Raw genomic sequence first — 16,532 nt, 5'->3', positions numbered from 1 at the left:
CTTCCCGTTTTAAATTATATTACCGTGGCATTTTTTTGGAAACTTTGGAACTCTTCCAGAATCAAATGATTTTAATTTTATTTTGTCTCTTAGTTTCCTTATGTTTAGTAACTTAACAACACTATCTAACCAGGTTGTCAATCTATTTTTGAGTAAGAGCGTCAGTTTATTGTACCCAGAATATGAATCAAAATCATACAGTCAATTCTGATGTAACACAATAGTTCTGTTCTCGTGCAATCTCACGTTATAAGAAAATGGCACAATAGCCACACAATTTAAACGATTGAGGCTGGGATAGTGTTATAGCCAATACAGGCAAGGAAAGTTTGTATTCTACAAATAATAATCTTAATTGTTCAACTGTTAAAGCCGATTCCATTGAAGAAACTCGTTATATCATAAACAACTACATGAAAATATATTAAAAATAGTTTGGATAGATCTCATCATGAAGAGCAAAGAAAGAGATTCAATCCCTTTCCATAGCCTTTTTGCAGACTATCAAACCAGTGAAGTTGCACTCCTAACTCTGTTTTATTTTATTTCATTAATATTGCAAGCCTTTCAGGAACTTGAGCATTTACCAGATGTGATTCTGTCTGCTACTACTTCTCCTAAGGTACACACCACCCAGGATAACTGATTTTCTCACTGAATTCTAAGAATAAAAATTAAAGGCTGCCAAACCAGCTTCAGACTTTTTTTTTTCCAACCCTAATCATGGCGACTGCCACGACTTAAACTGTTGTTTTGCGGGTATGGATGAACTTTTTTTTTTCCTGAACTGAATCCTGCTTCTGGCCTCTAAGCTCCCATTCTGTAGGTCATAAAAAGTTAACCTGGTAAATATTTAAGTACTAGTCCCATCAGGTAGCTTGAATCATTTTAGAGTCTTTTAGAGTCATACAGCACTAAAACAGACTTTGGTCCACCTTGTCTCTGTCGACCAGATGTCCTATACTGATCTCATTCCATTTGCCAGCAGTTGACCCATATGCCTTTTAAACCCTTCCTATTCATGTGCTCATCCAGACGCTTTTTAAATGATGTAATTGTACCCACCTCCACTTCCTCTGACAGCTCATTCCATGTGCACAAAGAAATGTGTGTCTCCATAAAACGTTGCCCCTCCGTCTCTCATAAGTCCCTCTGCTCTTCCATAAATCTATGTCATCTAGTTTTGGACTCCCCTGCCTTGGGAAAAAGACTGTGGCTATTCGCCCTCTCCATATCCCTCTATAAGGTCACCCCTCAGCCTCTGATGCTACAGGAAAAACAGCTCCAGCCTTTCCCCTATAACTTAGACCCTCCAATCCCAGCAACGTCCTTGTAAATATTTTCTGCACCATTTCAAGCTTAACAACAACTTTCTTAGAGCAAGGAGACCAGAATTGAATGCAGTATCCTAAAAGTGGCTTCACTAACATCCTGTGCAACTGCAACATGACATTCCAACTCCTATACTCAATGTTCTGATCAATAAAGGACAGTGTGCCAAATGCTGTCTTCGCCACCCTGTCAACCTGCACCTCCACCTTCAAGGAATTATGCACTTGCACCCTTGGGTCTCTTTGTTCGGCAACACTCCCCAGAACATTACCCTTAAGTGTATAAGTCCTTTCTTAATTTGCACTTCAAAATAGCAGCACTTCACATTTATCTAAATTTTTCTGATCAAGGCTCCATTGTGCTCAGTGATAAACTCGTAGTCCACCATCCCACCAATTTTGGTGTCATTTGCAAACTTAAGGGTGAACCCACAGAAAGCGAGCAGCCCAGTTGGAGTCCCTGGCCTGCACTCTGATCCTGTGCAAATTAGCTGATAGGAGTATTTGCAAACGTCTTCAACCTCTCCTTCCTACCTGCTCCAGTGCCAAAGAAAAATCATGCAGCATGCTCACTACCAACTGGTGGTGCTGACCTCCATAATTGTGAAATGCTTAGAGAGGTTGGTCATGGCTCACATCAATTTTGAACCTGCCAAATTGCTTTGCAATTTGCCTACTCACTCAACCAGTCCACTGCAGACACCACCTTCTTGACCCTGTGCTCATCCCTGGAACATCTGGGCAACAAGGTTATCTACATCAAACTCTTACATATTGACTACAGTTCCACCTTGGCACCATAATTTCAAACAAACGTGTCTGCACTCTGTAACTGGATTCTCGACTTCCTGACTGACAAACCGCAGCCATTAAGGATCGACGACAACACCACCTCCATGATAATCTTCAACACTGGTGCCCTGCAAGGCGACATACTTAACCCCCTACTATACTCCTTTATACACGCACAACTGTGTGGCTAAATTCCACACCAACTTCATTTCCAAGTTTGCTGCTGATGTTGTTATAGGTTGGATCTCAAAGAACTAATAGAGTATAGGAAGGAGATGGTGCTTAAAGACAACAACCTCTATCAACTTCAAAATGTAAGAGCTGATTATTGACTTCAGGAAACGGAGTAGAAGGCATCAAAAATGTCGCTACTTCCTTAGTAAGCTAAGGAAACTTGGCATGTCCATTTAAGTCTCTCTCAATTTTTTTATAGATGCTTTATCGGTATGGCAACCTTAGTTCCCAAAACAAAAATAAACCACAGAGAATTGTGAACATGGCCCAGTCCGCCATGCAAACCAGGATCCCATCCATTGACCTCGCCTATATTTCCCGATGCATCGGGAAAGCAATCAACATAAGAGGTGGAAGGAGTCTTCTGCCTGGTGGAAGAGAACATAAAAGCTTGTGTACATGTACAAACAGTTTCAAGATCAACTTCCTCCCTGCTGTTATCAGACATTTGATTGGACCTCTTTTTTTTTTAATGTTAATGTTGATCTCTTTCCCCCCTGCTGAAGTTCCTATAGACAACATCTACTCTCTTCCTTCATCAATCTTCTTTGTCACTTTTCCAAAAAACTCAATCAAGTTAATTTATCAAATGATTTATTGGCAATGCTATCTTAACTTCAATGTTCCAATTGAATTTCTGACTCCTTATTTTAGGAAAAAAATTGTTGCAGCACCACTGTAGAATCTAAATTCCCAAATTTCATAGTGAGAGGCTATTTGAGACATTAACCATATGGATCTTTTATGGATGAAGAGCACCTCCACTCTCTCCTTCATTCAGGTTCTTCAATTTCAATAACCCTGAATGTACTTAGATGATTGTATTTCTTCTTTGAATAATATAGACCAGCAATTCCTGTATTGATTCTTGCAAAACAGTTTTAACCTTTCCAGATGAGTGTTCTCTCTAAATTCAAGTTTGTCACCAGTGATTGGATCTCCCAAGGTTTATGAGGAGCTATTGATTTGTTACTTGAATCTTCAAATTAATTAGTAAACTTGCAGTTACTGGGCAAAGCTGGAAATCTGTTCACCTAAACTGACTGTCCCACTTCAGAATGTGTTAAAAGCACATGTTACAGAGCATGCAAAGGTTTTTATGTAGCTGGTTTGGAACTGTCTTTTTTTTTATCTCGATCTTGATCAACTTCACAATTTCTACCTTCAGATCTGTACTTGCAATATCTGGCATAACTAAAGAGATTAATTTGAAGTAGGGGCTGGTACGTTCTTGCTTTACGATATTTCAGCCTGGGGTTATTTGGACAGAATACAGTCTTGTCACCTTGACATTTTCATAATTGCACATCTAAAATTTTAGAAATTCATATCAACCACTGTTCATCATACCATCTTAAATGTTGTCAATACATAATGCATGTAATGGGGATTCTTGTCATAAAGTTGACAAGACATTATAGATTCTGCTTTACAGATTTGTTTTTATCTTGTCCACAGGAGCATTGGAGTATTGGTATACATGTTGCTGACAGGAAAGTCTCCATTTCAGGGCGAAGATAAGCAAGAGACTTTTCTCAATATCTCGCAAGTTAATGTTGATTATTCAGAAGAAACATTTGAAGGAGTTTCAAAAACTGCTATTGAATTTATTCAGCAGCTTCTGGTCAAAAAACCTGAGTGAGTACATATCGAGGGTGGGGGTGTGGGGGGGGGGGGGGGGGTGGAATAAAGTCATGTACCCACAAAACATCTAAAAAATGGTGCACAGATTCTGCAAAAAATTCAGTTTTTTAAAGTTCTTAATATTTTTGATAAGTTACAAAACATGGAAGCTATCACCCAAAGCAAAGCTGCAATTTGACTTCTCTTAATTTAAAAAATTGACCTTAATGAAATGAATCTTGAAGAAAATGTGGAATATTATGGAGTCAGTCATACAGCATGGAAACAAACCCTTTGATCTATCTTGTCCATACTGACCAGATGTCCAAATCTGTCCTAGTCTTATTTACCAGCATTTGGCCCATATCCCTCAATGTCCACCAATTCCTCTGCCAGCTCATTCCATTCACGCACCACTCTCTATATGAAAGTGTTACCCCTCAGGGTCTTTTAAGTCTCCACTCGCACCTTAAACCTCTAGTTTTGCAATCCTATCCCCACCAAAAAGATCTTGCCTATTCACTCTATCCATGCTCCTCATAATTTTGTAAACCTCTATAGGGCAACCCTCAGCCTCCAATACCCCAGGGAGGAAAACTCCAATCTATTCAGCCTCTCCCTAAATCCCTTCAGTCCCGGCAACATGATTGAAAATATTTTCTGCACCCTGTCAATTTTAACAACGTCCTTCCGAGAGAAGGGTGACCAGTATTGTTTGCAGTAGTCAAAAGTAACCTTACCAATGTCCTGTACAGTTTCAAGATGATATCCCAGCTCCTATAATACTCAATGTTCTGACCAATGAAAGCAAGCACTACCTACCCTACCCTGTCCACCTGCGATTCCACTTTCAAGGAATTATACACCAGCACTGCTAGTCTTTTTATTTTAGCACCACTTCCTAGGGCCCTACTATTAAATGTGTAAGTCCTGTCCTGGTTTATATTACCAAAATGCAACATCTTACATTTATCCGAATTAAACTCCATCTACCATTCCTTGGTTCATCTGATCACGATCCTATTGTAGTCTGAGATAATCTTCACTTGACCACCCATTTTGGTGTCATCCTCGAACTTACTAAACATGTCGCTTATATTCGCATCCAAATTTATGTAAATGACAAAGGCAGTGGAGGTAGCCCCAATTCTTGTGGCACACTACTGGTCCCAGGCCTCCAGTCTGTAAAGCAACCCTCCAATGTCTTCCATCTCCTACCTTCAATCCAATTGGTTAGCTCCCCCTAGATCCTATGTGATCAAACCTTATTAATCAGTTACCATGCAGAATCCTGTCAAACACTTTGCTGAAGTCCATGTAGACAATGATGAAGGCAGGGTGGGAGACAATCTTATTTGTCACCTTTTCAAAAAATTCAATTAAGTTGGTGAGACACTACCTCTCATACAAAAAGCCATGCTGACTATCCCTAATCAGTCCTTGCCTCTCCAAATACATGTAAATCCTGTTCCTTAGAATCTCCTCCAACACTTACCCACCACTAATGTAAGGCTCACGATCTGTAGTTCCCTGGCTTTTCATTACAGCCTAGTTAATGTGGAACTTGATAAACAGTTATATGTACTGGAAGGGGCATCAACTTCTCTGGAGACTTAACAACTGTGATATTCCACCAGTGTTTGGTCCTTTTTTACTTTTATTGATGTTTTGCCAGTTATGAGTGGCATTTTAAATCATATGGTAGTTTTTCAAGATTGCAGCTCAGTAAATTGATTTTGAAGTGAACTGTTTATTTAAAATATCTGGTAGTGCCGAAGCAATGGTGCAAACTGGCAAATAAGTGTGAAGGTGGGACAGTAGTTCATATATGTCAATGCTGCCAGACCTGTTGAATATAGAAACACACACAATAGGAACAGGAGTAGGCCTTCGTACGTGCTTCACTACTCAATATGAACACGGTTGATCATCTAACTCCATACCCTGTTCATGTTTTCTTCTCATACCCTTTGATCTCCTTCTCCCTAAGAACTGTATCTAACTTTCTTGAAAATAATTCAATGGTTTGGCCTCAAGTGCTATCTTTGACATAAATTCCACAGGCTCATATTTCAGTCCTACATGATCTATACTATATTCTTAGACTGTTACCTAAGTTATGGGCTGTCCAGTCATTTACTGTCTAGCCCTGTTAGATTTTTATAGATACCCTCATTCTTCTTAACTCCAGTGAGTATACTACTAACCTATCCAGGGTGTCTCCATATTTCTGACAACTTCAACTTACATTTTTATTTCTGATTCCGAATTTGTGTGTTGTGTACTTGCTAAAGGAATCCTGACTGATCATTTGTGGATGGTAAATCTATTTTAGATCCAAATAGTTTGATAACATCCCGACAATATAGTAGATTGCTGCTCTTCAGCAAAAGTGAAAATGCCCAGTGTAGCGCTATAATTTTTGACTAGATAACGAAATCAAGGCCTTGGTTTTAAATGTAAAGAGTCTGGAGAGTCAAATTTTTAGTCCATTCACAATCAGGGCAGCATAATTAATAGAATGGTACTGATCAGGGTTTAATATTCTTAACTTAGTTTGAGTGAACCTTGGGTTCTTCAATTGTTCAGTTTTCATAAGTTAAGCATGGTGGACATCATGATTTGTAAATTTGTTTATTAAATGAGTTCAGGAGATGAATCACTTCATAAATATCTTATCGGTGCCTTAAGGAAAACATTTAGTTAGAAATTGAAGTGAAAGTGCATATTCCAGAACACGCAACATGTACTGATGTCATAAAACTGACACTGATCCTAATCTAAGTAGTTACACTTTGTTTGTTTGAATGGCTGGCCATGATCTGTTTTTCTGATGAAATAGAAACTAGCAACTTATTTTAATATGGGGAAGGAAATTTGCTAGCAAATCTTATCAAACTTCAGTTGTGCTTTGTTCAGTGACTAGCATTGGAGAATAACTCCAATCTGTAATTATTAACTGTATTAACACTAGACCATTTAAATGTTACAACTGCTTCATCCATGTCATTTAGCAGTATTCATATTTTGGGTCTTCAGTTGGGGTGGTGCATAACACTAAAAGATTTGGAATACAATAGGGAAAATATTTATTTTTATATTGGCTAATTTTGAGCACTAAAGTTTAAATGTAAACCGATGCAAGCATTTTAGAATACAAAAGCAATACCTTGACTTCAATAACCAAGGGAAAAACTGAAGAGTTTAGCCTTCAGGAAATCTATTTACAATGTTCCAGGAAAAATTAAGAGGGTTCGTAAAAGGAATTTTCCTTTATGCTATAATAGACAAGAACTAAAACTCCAAGACTACTGGAAATTTGTAAAAATTGAATTGAATTTCCTGGGAACAGAGAAGGAACTCCTAAGATCTTGAAGGGCAGAGAGATTTCTGACTGCATTATGCCCTTGAAACTGAATAGAATTTAAATGATCCAGGGATACCTCTGAACTGGAATGGGTGTACTGAACAATGTTATCATTGAAAGAATAAGGATTTGTCAAGGTAGGAAGTATTGGGGTCAGGCAGCACTCGAGTGAGCTATTGTAGATTATGAACAATGCTAATGCCTGGTGTCTGCCAAACCTTGTGAAGGGTCAAAGAATTTCTGGTTATGATCATTGGTGAGAGGGTACAGGGTTCATCCGTTGGAGAATTAAGATCCTGAAATATAATACCACTGCAATGGCATCTTGTGATGAGGAATACTGGAACAGTGTCCATTCTGGGATGTACTGGGAAGCGGTGGGGGGGAACCCAATTTATGGCAATAAAAGGTTAATGGGATCCAGAAAACTGGGAGTAAGAGAATGGGACTTTAAACTTATTATAGATCTCCTAATGTGCATGTATTGAGAGGATGAGAGAAGGTAGACCACAGTTAGTCTTGAGCAATTTGGGTCCCATACCTCCAGGAAGGATGTATTGGCACTGATGAAAGTCCAGAGGAGGTTCACAAGAATGATCCCAGGAATGAAAGTCTTAAAATATGACAAATGTTTGAGGACTCTGGGATATATCGAGTTTTTAGAAGAGTGGAGGGAGGGGATTTGATTGAAACTTGCAGAATACTGAATGGCCTGAACAGAGTGGACATTGGGAAGATGTCTGTATTGGTGGGCGAGATAAGGACTTGAGGGCACAGCCTTAGAGTAAAGGGAAGACCCCTTTAAAACAAGGATGAGGAGAAACGTCAGCCAGAGAGTGGTGAATCTATGGAATTCATTGCCACGGAGGGGTAAGGAGGCCAGGTCATTGTGTATATTTAAGAAAGAGTCATACAATCAAAGGTTGCGGGAAGAAAGGAGAATGGGGTTGAAAAACCTATCAGTCATGATCGAATGGCAGAGCAGATTTGATGGGCAGAATGGCCTAATTTCTGCTCCTTTGGTCTTCTGCTTTGGGCCCTTAAGAATTGGAATGAGGAGTTCTCTGGTGTAGTAGGAATTATCAGACCCTAAAAATTAATTGGTTTCATGATTCTATTCACAAACAGTTGTTGCTTCACTTTGCCTGCTTTCTGCATGAATTAAAGTGAGAATGTAGACTGTACCTTTTTAGATGGTTGTGCAGCTTTTCCTTTTTGCAGGCAAGGTCAGCATTTGCCTGTATATCAAATTTTAAGTATTTGTTGATGGAACATTTCTAAACAGGTGAATTCTATTGTCATTTAGCAATTTTTAAAACTGATTTTAATTCAAGGATTTGGAAATGGGTCAACTTTGTCTCCTTGAGCTGATCTTCAGACGATTGGCCTAGAACTTGCTTTGTAATTTTCCTAGAAGAATTGCCATATTATTCCTAAATGTTATAATTTGGAGTTGTCATTTAAATTGATCACTTCGAAATTACCAAATCTGTCTTTTTCTAGTCATAGTCATAGAGATGTACAGCATGGAAACAGACCCTTCGGTCCAACTCGTCCATACCGACCACATCCCAACCCAATCTAGTCCCACTTGCCAGTACACTACCCATATCCCTCCAAACCCTTCCAATCCTATACCCATTCAGATGCCTTTTAAATGTTGCAATTGTACTAGCCTCCACCACTTCCTCTGGCAGCTCATTCCATACATGTGTGAAAATGTATCTTTCCCCCCTTACCCTAAACCTATGCCCTCTAGTTCTGGACTCCAGGGAAGAGACTATTTATCCTATCCATGCCCCTCATCATTTTATAAACCTTTATAAAGTCACCCCTTAGCCTCTCTAACTCCAGGGAAAACAGCCCTAGCCTATTCAACCTCTCCCTATAGCTCAAATCCTTCAACCCTGGTAACATCCTTGTAAATCTTTTCTGAACCCTTTCAAGTTTCACAACATCTTCCGATGAGAAAGAGACCAGAATTGCACGCCGTATTGCAAAAGTGGCCTAACCAATATCCTATACAGATGCATGTGACTGCCCAACTCCTGTGGTCAATACTCTGACCAATAAAGGAAAGCACACCAAATGTCGCCTTCACTATCCTATCTACCTGCGACTCCACTTTCAAGGAGCTATGAACCTGCACTCCAAGGTCTCTTTGTTCAGCAACATTCCTGAGGACCTTACCATTAAGTGTATAAGTCCTGTTCTGATTTGCTTTCCCAAACTGCAGCACTTCGCATTTATCTAAATTAAACACAATCTGCTACTCCTCAGCCCATTGGCTCATCTGGTCAAGATCCCGTTGAAATCTGAGGTAACCTTCTTCGTTGTCCACTACACCTCCAATTTTGGTGTCATCTGCAAACTTACTAAGTGTACCTCTTATACTCACAACTAAATCATTAATATAAATGATGAAAAGTAGTGGACCCAGCACTGATCCTTGCGACACTCCACTGGTCACAGGCCTCCAGCCTGAAAAACAACCGTCCACCACTACCCTCTGTCTTCTACCTTTTGAGCCAGTTCTGTATCCAAATGGCTAGTTCTCACTGTATTCCATGATATTCGCGCAAAATTTTTGTGTCACTGACAATAATAACATTTGCTATCCATCCCTAACTGCTCATGAGAGGAGTTGCAGGTCAAGCGCATTGCTATGGATTTGGACCCGCAAGTAGTTCACACCAGATAAGGGTAGCAGATTTCTTTCCCAAACTGACATCAGTGAGTGATGCATTTTTACAGCAACTGATCACCGTTACTGAGACTAGCTTCCTGTGAAATAGAGAATACAAATGGGAACCGTATTGCTTGCTTTCTAAGATGTCATCCACATTTTTTCCTACTAGTCCATTCATATAGGCTTAGAATGTTTTGTTTCTTTGGCTGACTCTTCAATATTAATTCATGAAGAAAAATCAATGGTTATGGGTCAATTTCATTTCTTGGACAGGAAGTGAAAATTTATAGGATTGTGTCCCTGTTTTCACCAATTTAAAAATCTATTAAAGAAATCTGTATTGTTTTCTGTTGACCTTAATTGACAACCACCTGATGAAGGAGCGACGCTCCGAAAGCTAGTACTTCCAAATAAATCCATTGTACTATGACCTGGTGTTGTGATTTTTAACTTTGTCCACCATTGTCCAATGCTGGCACCTCCAAGTCATGACAACCTTAATTCTGCAATATTTATAGATGCTTTAATTTGAAAAAAGAAAAAATACTCTTATGTAACATATGTATCACTATTATGCATATCAGCCTTGAATTGGATTATTATATTTAAAAAGTGATAACGATTGACTTGAATAAAATGTTTTTTGCTCATAATGCTTTGCTTGCATGGTTGAACCAATTAGTGGCTTCTTAGATTACCATAATGTAGGTCTTGAACTTTTTTAAAATCATTATGGCAGATTTCATTTTAATTTATTTTAAATTTAGCTTTATTTTAATGTGACTAAGCAACTATTTCAATTCTAATTGTTGTCTATCCTTTGTTTTTAAAGTTATTTGACAAGTTATAACTATTCTGTTTACTTTGAAGGGAGCGAATAAATGCAGAAGCATGTCTTTTTCATCCATGGCTGCAAGCAGAAGAATTGATGGGTAATCCTGGACCAGAAATTATGCCATGTGTTCCTCAGTCGGAAGAATACATTAAGTCTTTAGAAGAAAATCCCATACGATCTCTCACATTTGGTGTCTGCAGACATTTGGATAAAGAAAATGGTTTTGAAGAATCGGCTGTTGAACCCAAACGATTCCGATATGATGACTCATACAAAAGTTGTCATGAGATTACAGGGGAATGGGTGTTTTAAAATTGGAGTATGTTAATTGTAAGAAAACAGCACTTTGGGAATCTTCCCCTTTTTTATGTTGGGATCAATCACTTTATAAAAGTATGTGACTCAAGTGCATAAACATTCTCGGTAAATAAACAGTGTCTCAGTTGCTGATGTGTTAGCACTTTCACACTTTTTAAAAAAAAAAAAGTTGCATGAAAACACATCAACATTTTTTGCACTTATCTCAATAGGAAATACTCTTCTTAAAATGTTTAGAATTAAGGTTAGTATGCTTAAGATAATGAGCAAAGTAAAATATCTACTTGATTCATTTCATTTCTACAGGTTCTGATTGTACCCAGGTATCAGTCTCTTTTTTTTTAGGCAGCTAGCATATATTGGAGAGCTGTAACTAGGATCAGTAATTATAGTCCACAACCTTTCTATAATAGTTACTTAAGATTATTCACATTGCAACAGCTCCTGAAGATAACTTTGAATATATTTTAACTATCTGAACACCTGGATAGTGGTTCATTATGATGCTTGAATGGTGCATTGCAATTGTAATTACAGGTTAATAACTGTTCTTCCAAGCAATCAAATTCTACACACAATACAAAGATTCCCTTAATGAAACTTGCTTTCAAAAAAAAACTTGCATTCCTTTTAACCATTGTGCCAGCATTCATTGTTAGTTTGGCAAAGATGTGGGTTTTTCAATTTTTAGCATAAATGTGTATATATAATCTCAAAAGAAGAAAAATTCTGAACAAACTGCTAAAAGTGCATAACTGCTTCCATGTATCATTGTAGGATTTTTCCTACTGTGACCATCTTTATGGCTTTGTAAAAAGATTTATGGTCTAACAAAGGCCAAGTTGGAAAATCTTTGCTTGTAACTATTGAAATTCTTTTAATTTGATGCAAATAAGCTAATTGTCAAATTTCAAAAGGAATTCCTGAAATTCAGTAGTGATTGTAACTGTGTTCCTGATATTATTAGCATATTATATTTGAAAAACAGATGGAGCTATTAAACTTGGAGCAATTATTATGCACTTTTTCTATTACATATCAGTTGCCTTATTTTAGAACAATAAGGCAAATGATTTTTGGTCTTTAAGACATGGAAGTGATATGTCATTTGAGAATTAGGATATTTGGAAATAAGTTGCCTGCATCTTTTTAGAGATATTTTAGCTTCATAGAGATTAAAATATTTTATGCTTCTCAGATATCTAGTCAAAACTTAATCATACAGGAAGCCTGAATCTATGCTTTTAATGTAGCAGGCCCTGGGCCATTGCTATTATTGAATACATATAATGTTTAACTCAATGAAGGTGATATTTGTGAAAATTTTGAACTGTAAGGTAACTTATCTAATTTTGAAACATTTACATGAATGTTTTTTAATTTTAAAATTAAATCTGAAATATAGCTTTCCATAGTTGGAAATATTTATTTTTTTGACATTTTGTAAATTATTATAAGTTCTCAGGAAACATGCAGTTTTTCATTAAAGCTCGAACTGAGGTCTTTGTAATTTGAAGCAAATGTTTATATACAAATAAACTTTAATCATTGGGCAAAACTTCATTTTTAAAGCTGTTTCCAGAGTAAAGTGATGTCTGTCTTTGTGTTTTATATTTTTAAGAAGGCTAAAGCATTGCGTTAGGGTGAAATGTATTGTTTTGTCTTGTACAAATTCGGTCAAGCTTCAATTAGAATCTTGACATTTTGATTAGCTCGTGGTAAACAAAGCCGAGTTCTGCAGATGAGATTGATTTCACAAGTTTACAGTACCTGGGTCATAGAGTGCAGTCTTTTAGCCTTTCATGTGTAGCTCTTAGGATAATTTCATCTATAAGATAAAGAGAATAGGTTTCACTGGTCCAACTAAATTGGTTAAGGAAAACCAGAAAGTCAAATTTACAAGTTGTGCAAGGTCATATCTGAGAGGGTGGAGGGAAATGGTTTGGGTGGTGGGAGCGGGAGGAGTATTAGTATTGACAGGCTGCCAGCTACGGTGTGCACTGATTTTCTGGATTCTTGTCACCATTCAGTGACACTACCTGCACAAGCATCTGTGGTAGAGAGTTACAGTTCATCATCCTGAGTGAAGAAATCTTTTCTCATTCATCCAAAATGACTTCCTGTGTACCCTGAGACTGTGACCCCTTGCTCTGGACCCATATGCCTGGGAAACAAATTGTTTTCTCAAAATTCTAAATGTTTCAATGAGGTTTTCTCTTATTCATCTGATCTCCAGTGAATAGAGGCCCAGTTGACCCAATCTCTTCATACAATAGACCTGCCATCCCAGGTGAAAATCCCTGATGCAACTTGCTGTTCAACTTTGATCTGGTAGAAAAGTCTGGTGAATTTTACTCCACACTACCTCTGGCAATTACATACTTTTCTTGAATATGAAGACCAATACTGCATGTAATATTCTAGTGGTGATCTCACCAAAGCCCCCTGTACAACTGCAGTAAGACTTTCTTGCTCCTGTACCCAAACCCTCCTATAGTGTAGGCCAATATACCATTTGCCTTCCTAACTGCTTGCTTTCGGTGAGGACAACCAGCTGATTTGGTACATTAACCTTTCCTAATCCAGCACATTTAATTAATACTCTGCCATTCTGTTTCTTGCACTGAATTGGAGAGCTTCACACTTTATGCATATTATACTGTATCTGACTTGTATTTACCTTCTCAATCAACTTGCCTAAATTGTCTTCGAGCCTTTTTACGTCCACCTCACCACTCACACTCCCATCTGGTTTTGCATTGTCTGTAAGCTTTGAAATGTTGCACACTTTATGATGGGTTTCAGCAGTTTCCCTAGTTCTGATGTTAAGCTAATCAACCTGAAGTTCCTAGTTTTCTCCTTTTTTTAACTAGTTGGGTTATGTTTGTTCCCTCCAATCTCCAGTATCATTCCAGAATTTATGGAATTTTGAAAAATGGCATCTAACATCTGTTTCTGTGGCCAGCACCTTTAGTGACATGGAATGTAGATTACCAGACACTGTGGATTTATAAGCTTTCAGCCCCATTATTTTCTCCAACACTTTCTTTTACCAATATCAAATTTTACTTCCATCTATTTTCCAAAAGAACTTTGCTTCCCTAATACTTCTGAGATTTTTGTTGCTGTGTTCTATAAAGATAGAACATGAGCAGTTGTTTAATTGTTCTGCCCTTTCCATTATCGAGCAAGGCTTCATCATGAAGCTTTGTATCGATTCAATGGAATGTAAGTAGTTATGCATAATTAATGAGTTTTCAAATATCAAACTGGAAAATCCCTGATGCAACTTGATGTTCAACTTTGATCTGGTAGAAAAGCTCATCAGCTTGCCTAAGTATGCTGTGACTTGTCTCAAACTGCTATTGGTGAAGATCCTGACTTGGTTTGTAGTGTAGTTTTAGAGGGAGAAAACAATTACAATAATCTTAATACTACTTCAAAGAGTGTACCTGAGGTGCAGTGAAGGTGTCTCTACTTTGGCCAGAAGGCCTGGGTTCATGTCCCATCTACTCCAGCACTGTCATAGCCTGTTTAAAAAGGTTGATTAAAAATCCACTGCCACTAATTAAGAGCAGTAAGCAATAATTCAATTTGGGAGTATGATGACTGCGTGCTGCATTTAATTACTTCAAATTCTGTTGGTCTATTTATGCTGAGATTCTAGTCCAGTACAAATGCAGTGAGTTTTTGGCTGAGGTGTTGGCCATCATTCTTTGTATCTACTTGGATGTAAAAGATCACATGGGTACTATTTGTCCCGACTAATGTTCCTACCTCAAACAGGACTTTCCAATCTGGATTAATTGAATGAATTATAAATACTGTTGGAATATTGTGTGCAATTCTGGTCTTTCTATCGAAAAGATGTTGTGAAACTTGAAAGGGTTCAGAAAAGATTTACAAGGATGTTGCCAGGGTTGGAGGATTTGAGCTATAGGGAGAGGTTGGACAGGCTGGGGCTGTTTTCCCTGGAGTGTCAGAGGCTGAGGGTTGACCTTATAGAGGTTTACAAAATTGAGGGGCATGGATAGGATCAATGGACAAAGTCTTTTCTCTGGGGTTGGGGAGTCCAGAACTAGAGGGTAAGGTTTCGGGTGAGGGGAAAGATATAAAAGAGACCTAAGGGGCAACCTTTTGATGTGGAGGATGGTATGTGTATGGAATGAACTGCCAGAGGAAATGGTGGAGGCTGGTACAATTGCAATATTTAAGAGGCATTTGGATGGGTATATGAATAGGAAGGGTTTGGAGGGATATGGGCTGTGTGCTGGCAGGTGGGACTAGATTCGGTTGGGATATCTGGTTGGCATGGACAGGTTGGACAGATGGGTCTGTTTCTATGCTGTACATCTCTGACTCCATTAGTGGAAATTCTGTCTTGTTAGCCCTTTTCAAAAGGGTTATGTAAATGAATGTTCATTCTTTGCTTGTCTCAAGGGCCCAAATACTTAGTCTTGTTACAAGCTTTTATAGCTTAAGTGTTCAGCACCTCTCGAAATTCCCAGTACCAATATCATAAGTGACTCATGGGAAGGCTGCACTATTGGCAGCTGCTGATTTTTCCAAAGTTAAAATAGTTGGGAAATGAGTGTCTGTGATCTAAGTACACCGCAGTTGATTTAGAACCTTGTGTGGTGTTCTGAACACTTGTGTTAGCAATAATAATTCTTTACTTGATAATGTGCAAATTTCTTCCCCATACATTAATCACTTGACACATTTCCTCATTTGAGATTGGGATGACTCATGAAACCGTGAATTCATAATAGATTTATATAGAACCTTTTAAAAGAATTTCCTTTTGTTTGTTTTGAAACATTGTAGTATGATGCATTAGATGGAATTTTTATGTCTCCTCAGAAGGGATTGATGACTCACCATTTTCTCAATCCCCTTCTTCCTTCAGGCATGTCAAAGGCTCAGTAAACTGGATTGAAGAGTGGTCCGTCCACCAATATTATCAGTATATTGCTGACTTTGGCATTCATGCATTTGGTTGTCTCTGTGGGCAGGTTGATGACTCTCATGGATATGAACAGTCACAAGCATTCTGTTGCCCTAGCTATAGGTGCTCAGCATCAATGGTAAGGGGAGTGAGATGAGGGACATGATCTCACTGCAGATACCCCTTCTTTGTGGAGACTGCCACTACACAGTCGTAGAGAGAAGTCACATGACTCCCAGAAGCTTTATTACTGCATTATCCAGAGGTGCCCTCTGTGCTCACACCTGCTTGTGATCCCAAAGCCTGGAGAGGTTCTAAAGAAGAAGGATGAACCTGTAACTGGGCCTGTGCTCTCTATGCCAAACGTACCGAGGGGCAGTAGCCCTAGACTTGTG

At 38.3% G+C, this 16,532-nt stretch overlaps 1 protein-coding gene across 1 annotated transcript in view; it reads left to right on the top strand.

Annotated features, from left to right (window-relative positions):
- The window catches only part of LOC122551266 (serine/threonine-protein kinase 17B-like), a 29,560-nt gene extending 16,800 nt beyond the window's left edge, over positions 1-12,760 (top strand). Inside the window, exons 6-7 of the mRNA XM_043692899.1 lie at positions 3,816-3,995; positions 10,907-12,760. Coding sequence (XP_043548834.1) covers positions 3,816-3,995; positions 10,907-11,183 — 457 coding nt within the window. The 3' untranslated portion in view covers positions 11,184-12,760. The remainder of the gene's footprint in view (positions 1-3,815; positions 3,996-10,906) is intronic.
- The last annotated feature ends 3,772 nt before the right edge of the window (positions 12,761-16,532 follow it).

Source organism: Chiloscyllium plagiosum, chromosome 7 (genome assembly GCF_004010195.1).
Source record: "Chiloscyllium plagiosum isolate BGI_BamShark_2017 chromosome 7, ASM401019v2, whole genome shotgun sequence".
NCBI classification, from domain to species: Eukaryota; Metazoa; Chordata; class Chondrichthyes; order Orectolobiformes; family Hemiscylliidae; genus Chiloscyllium; species Chiloscyllium plagiosum.
The sequence above is the reverse complement of the archived record's forward strand: the minus strand, read 5'-3'. Positions and strand labels throughout refer to the sequence as shown.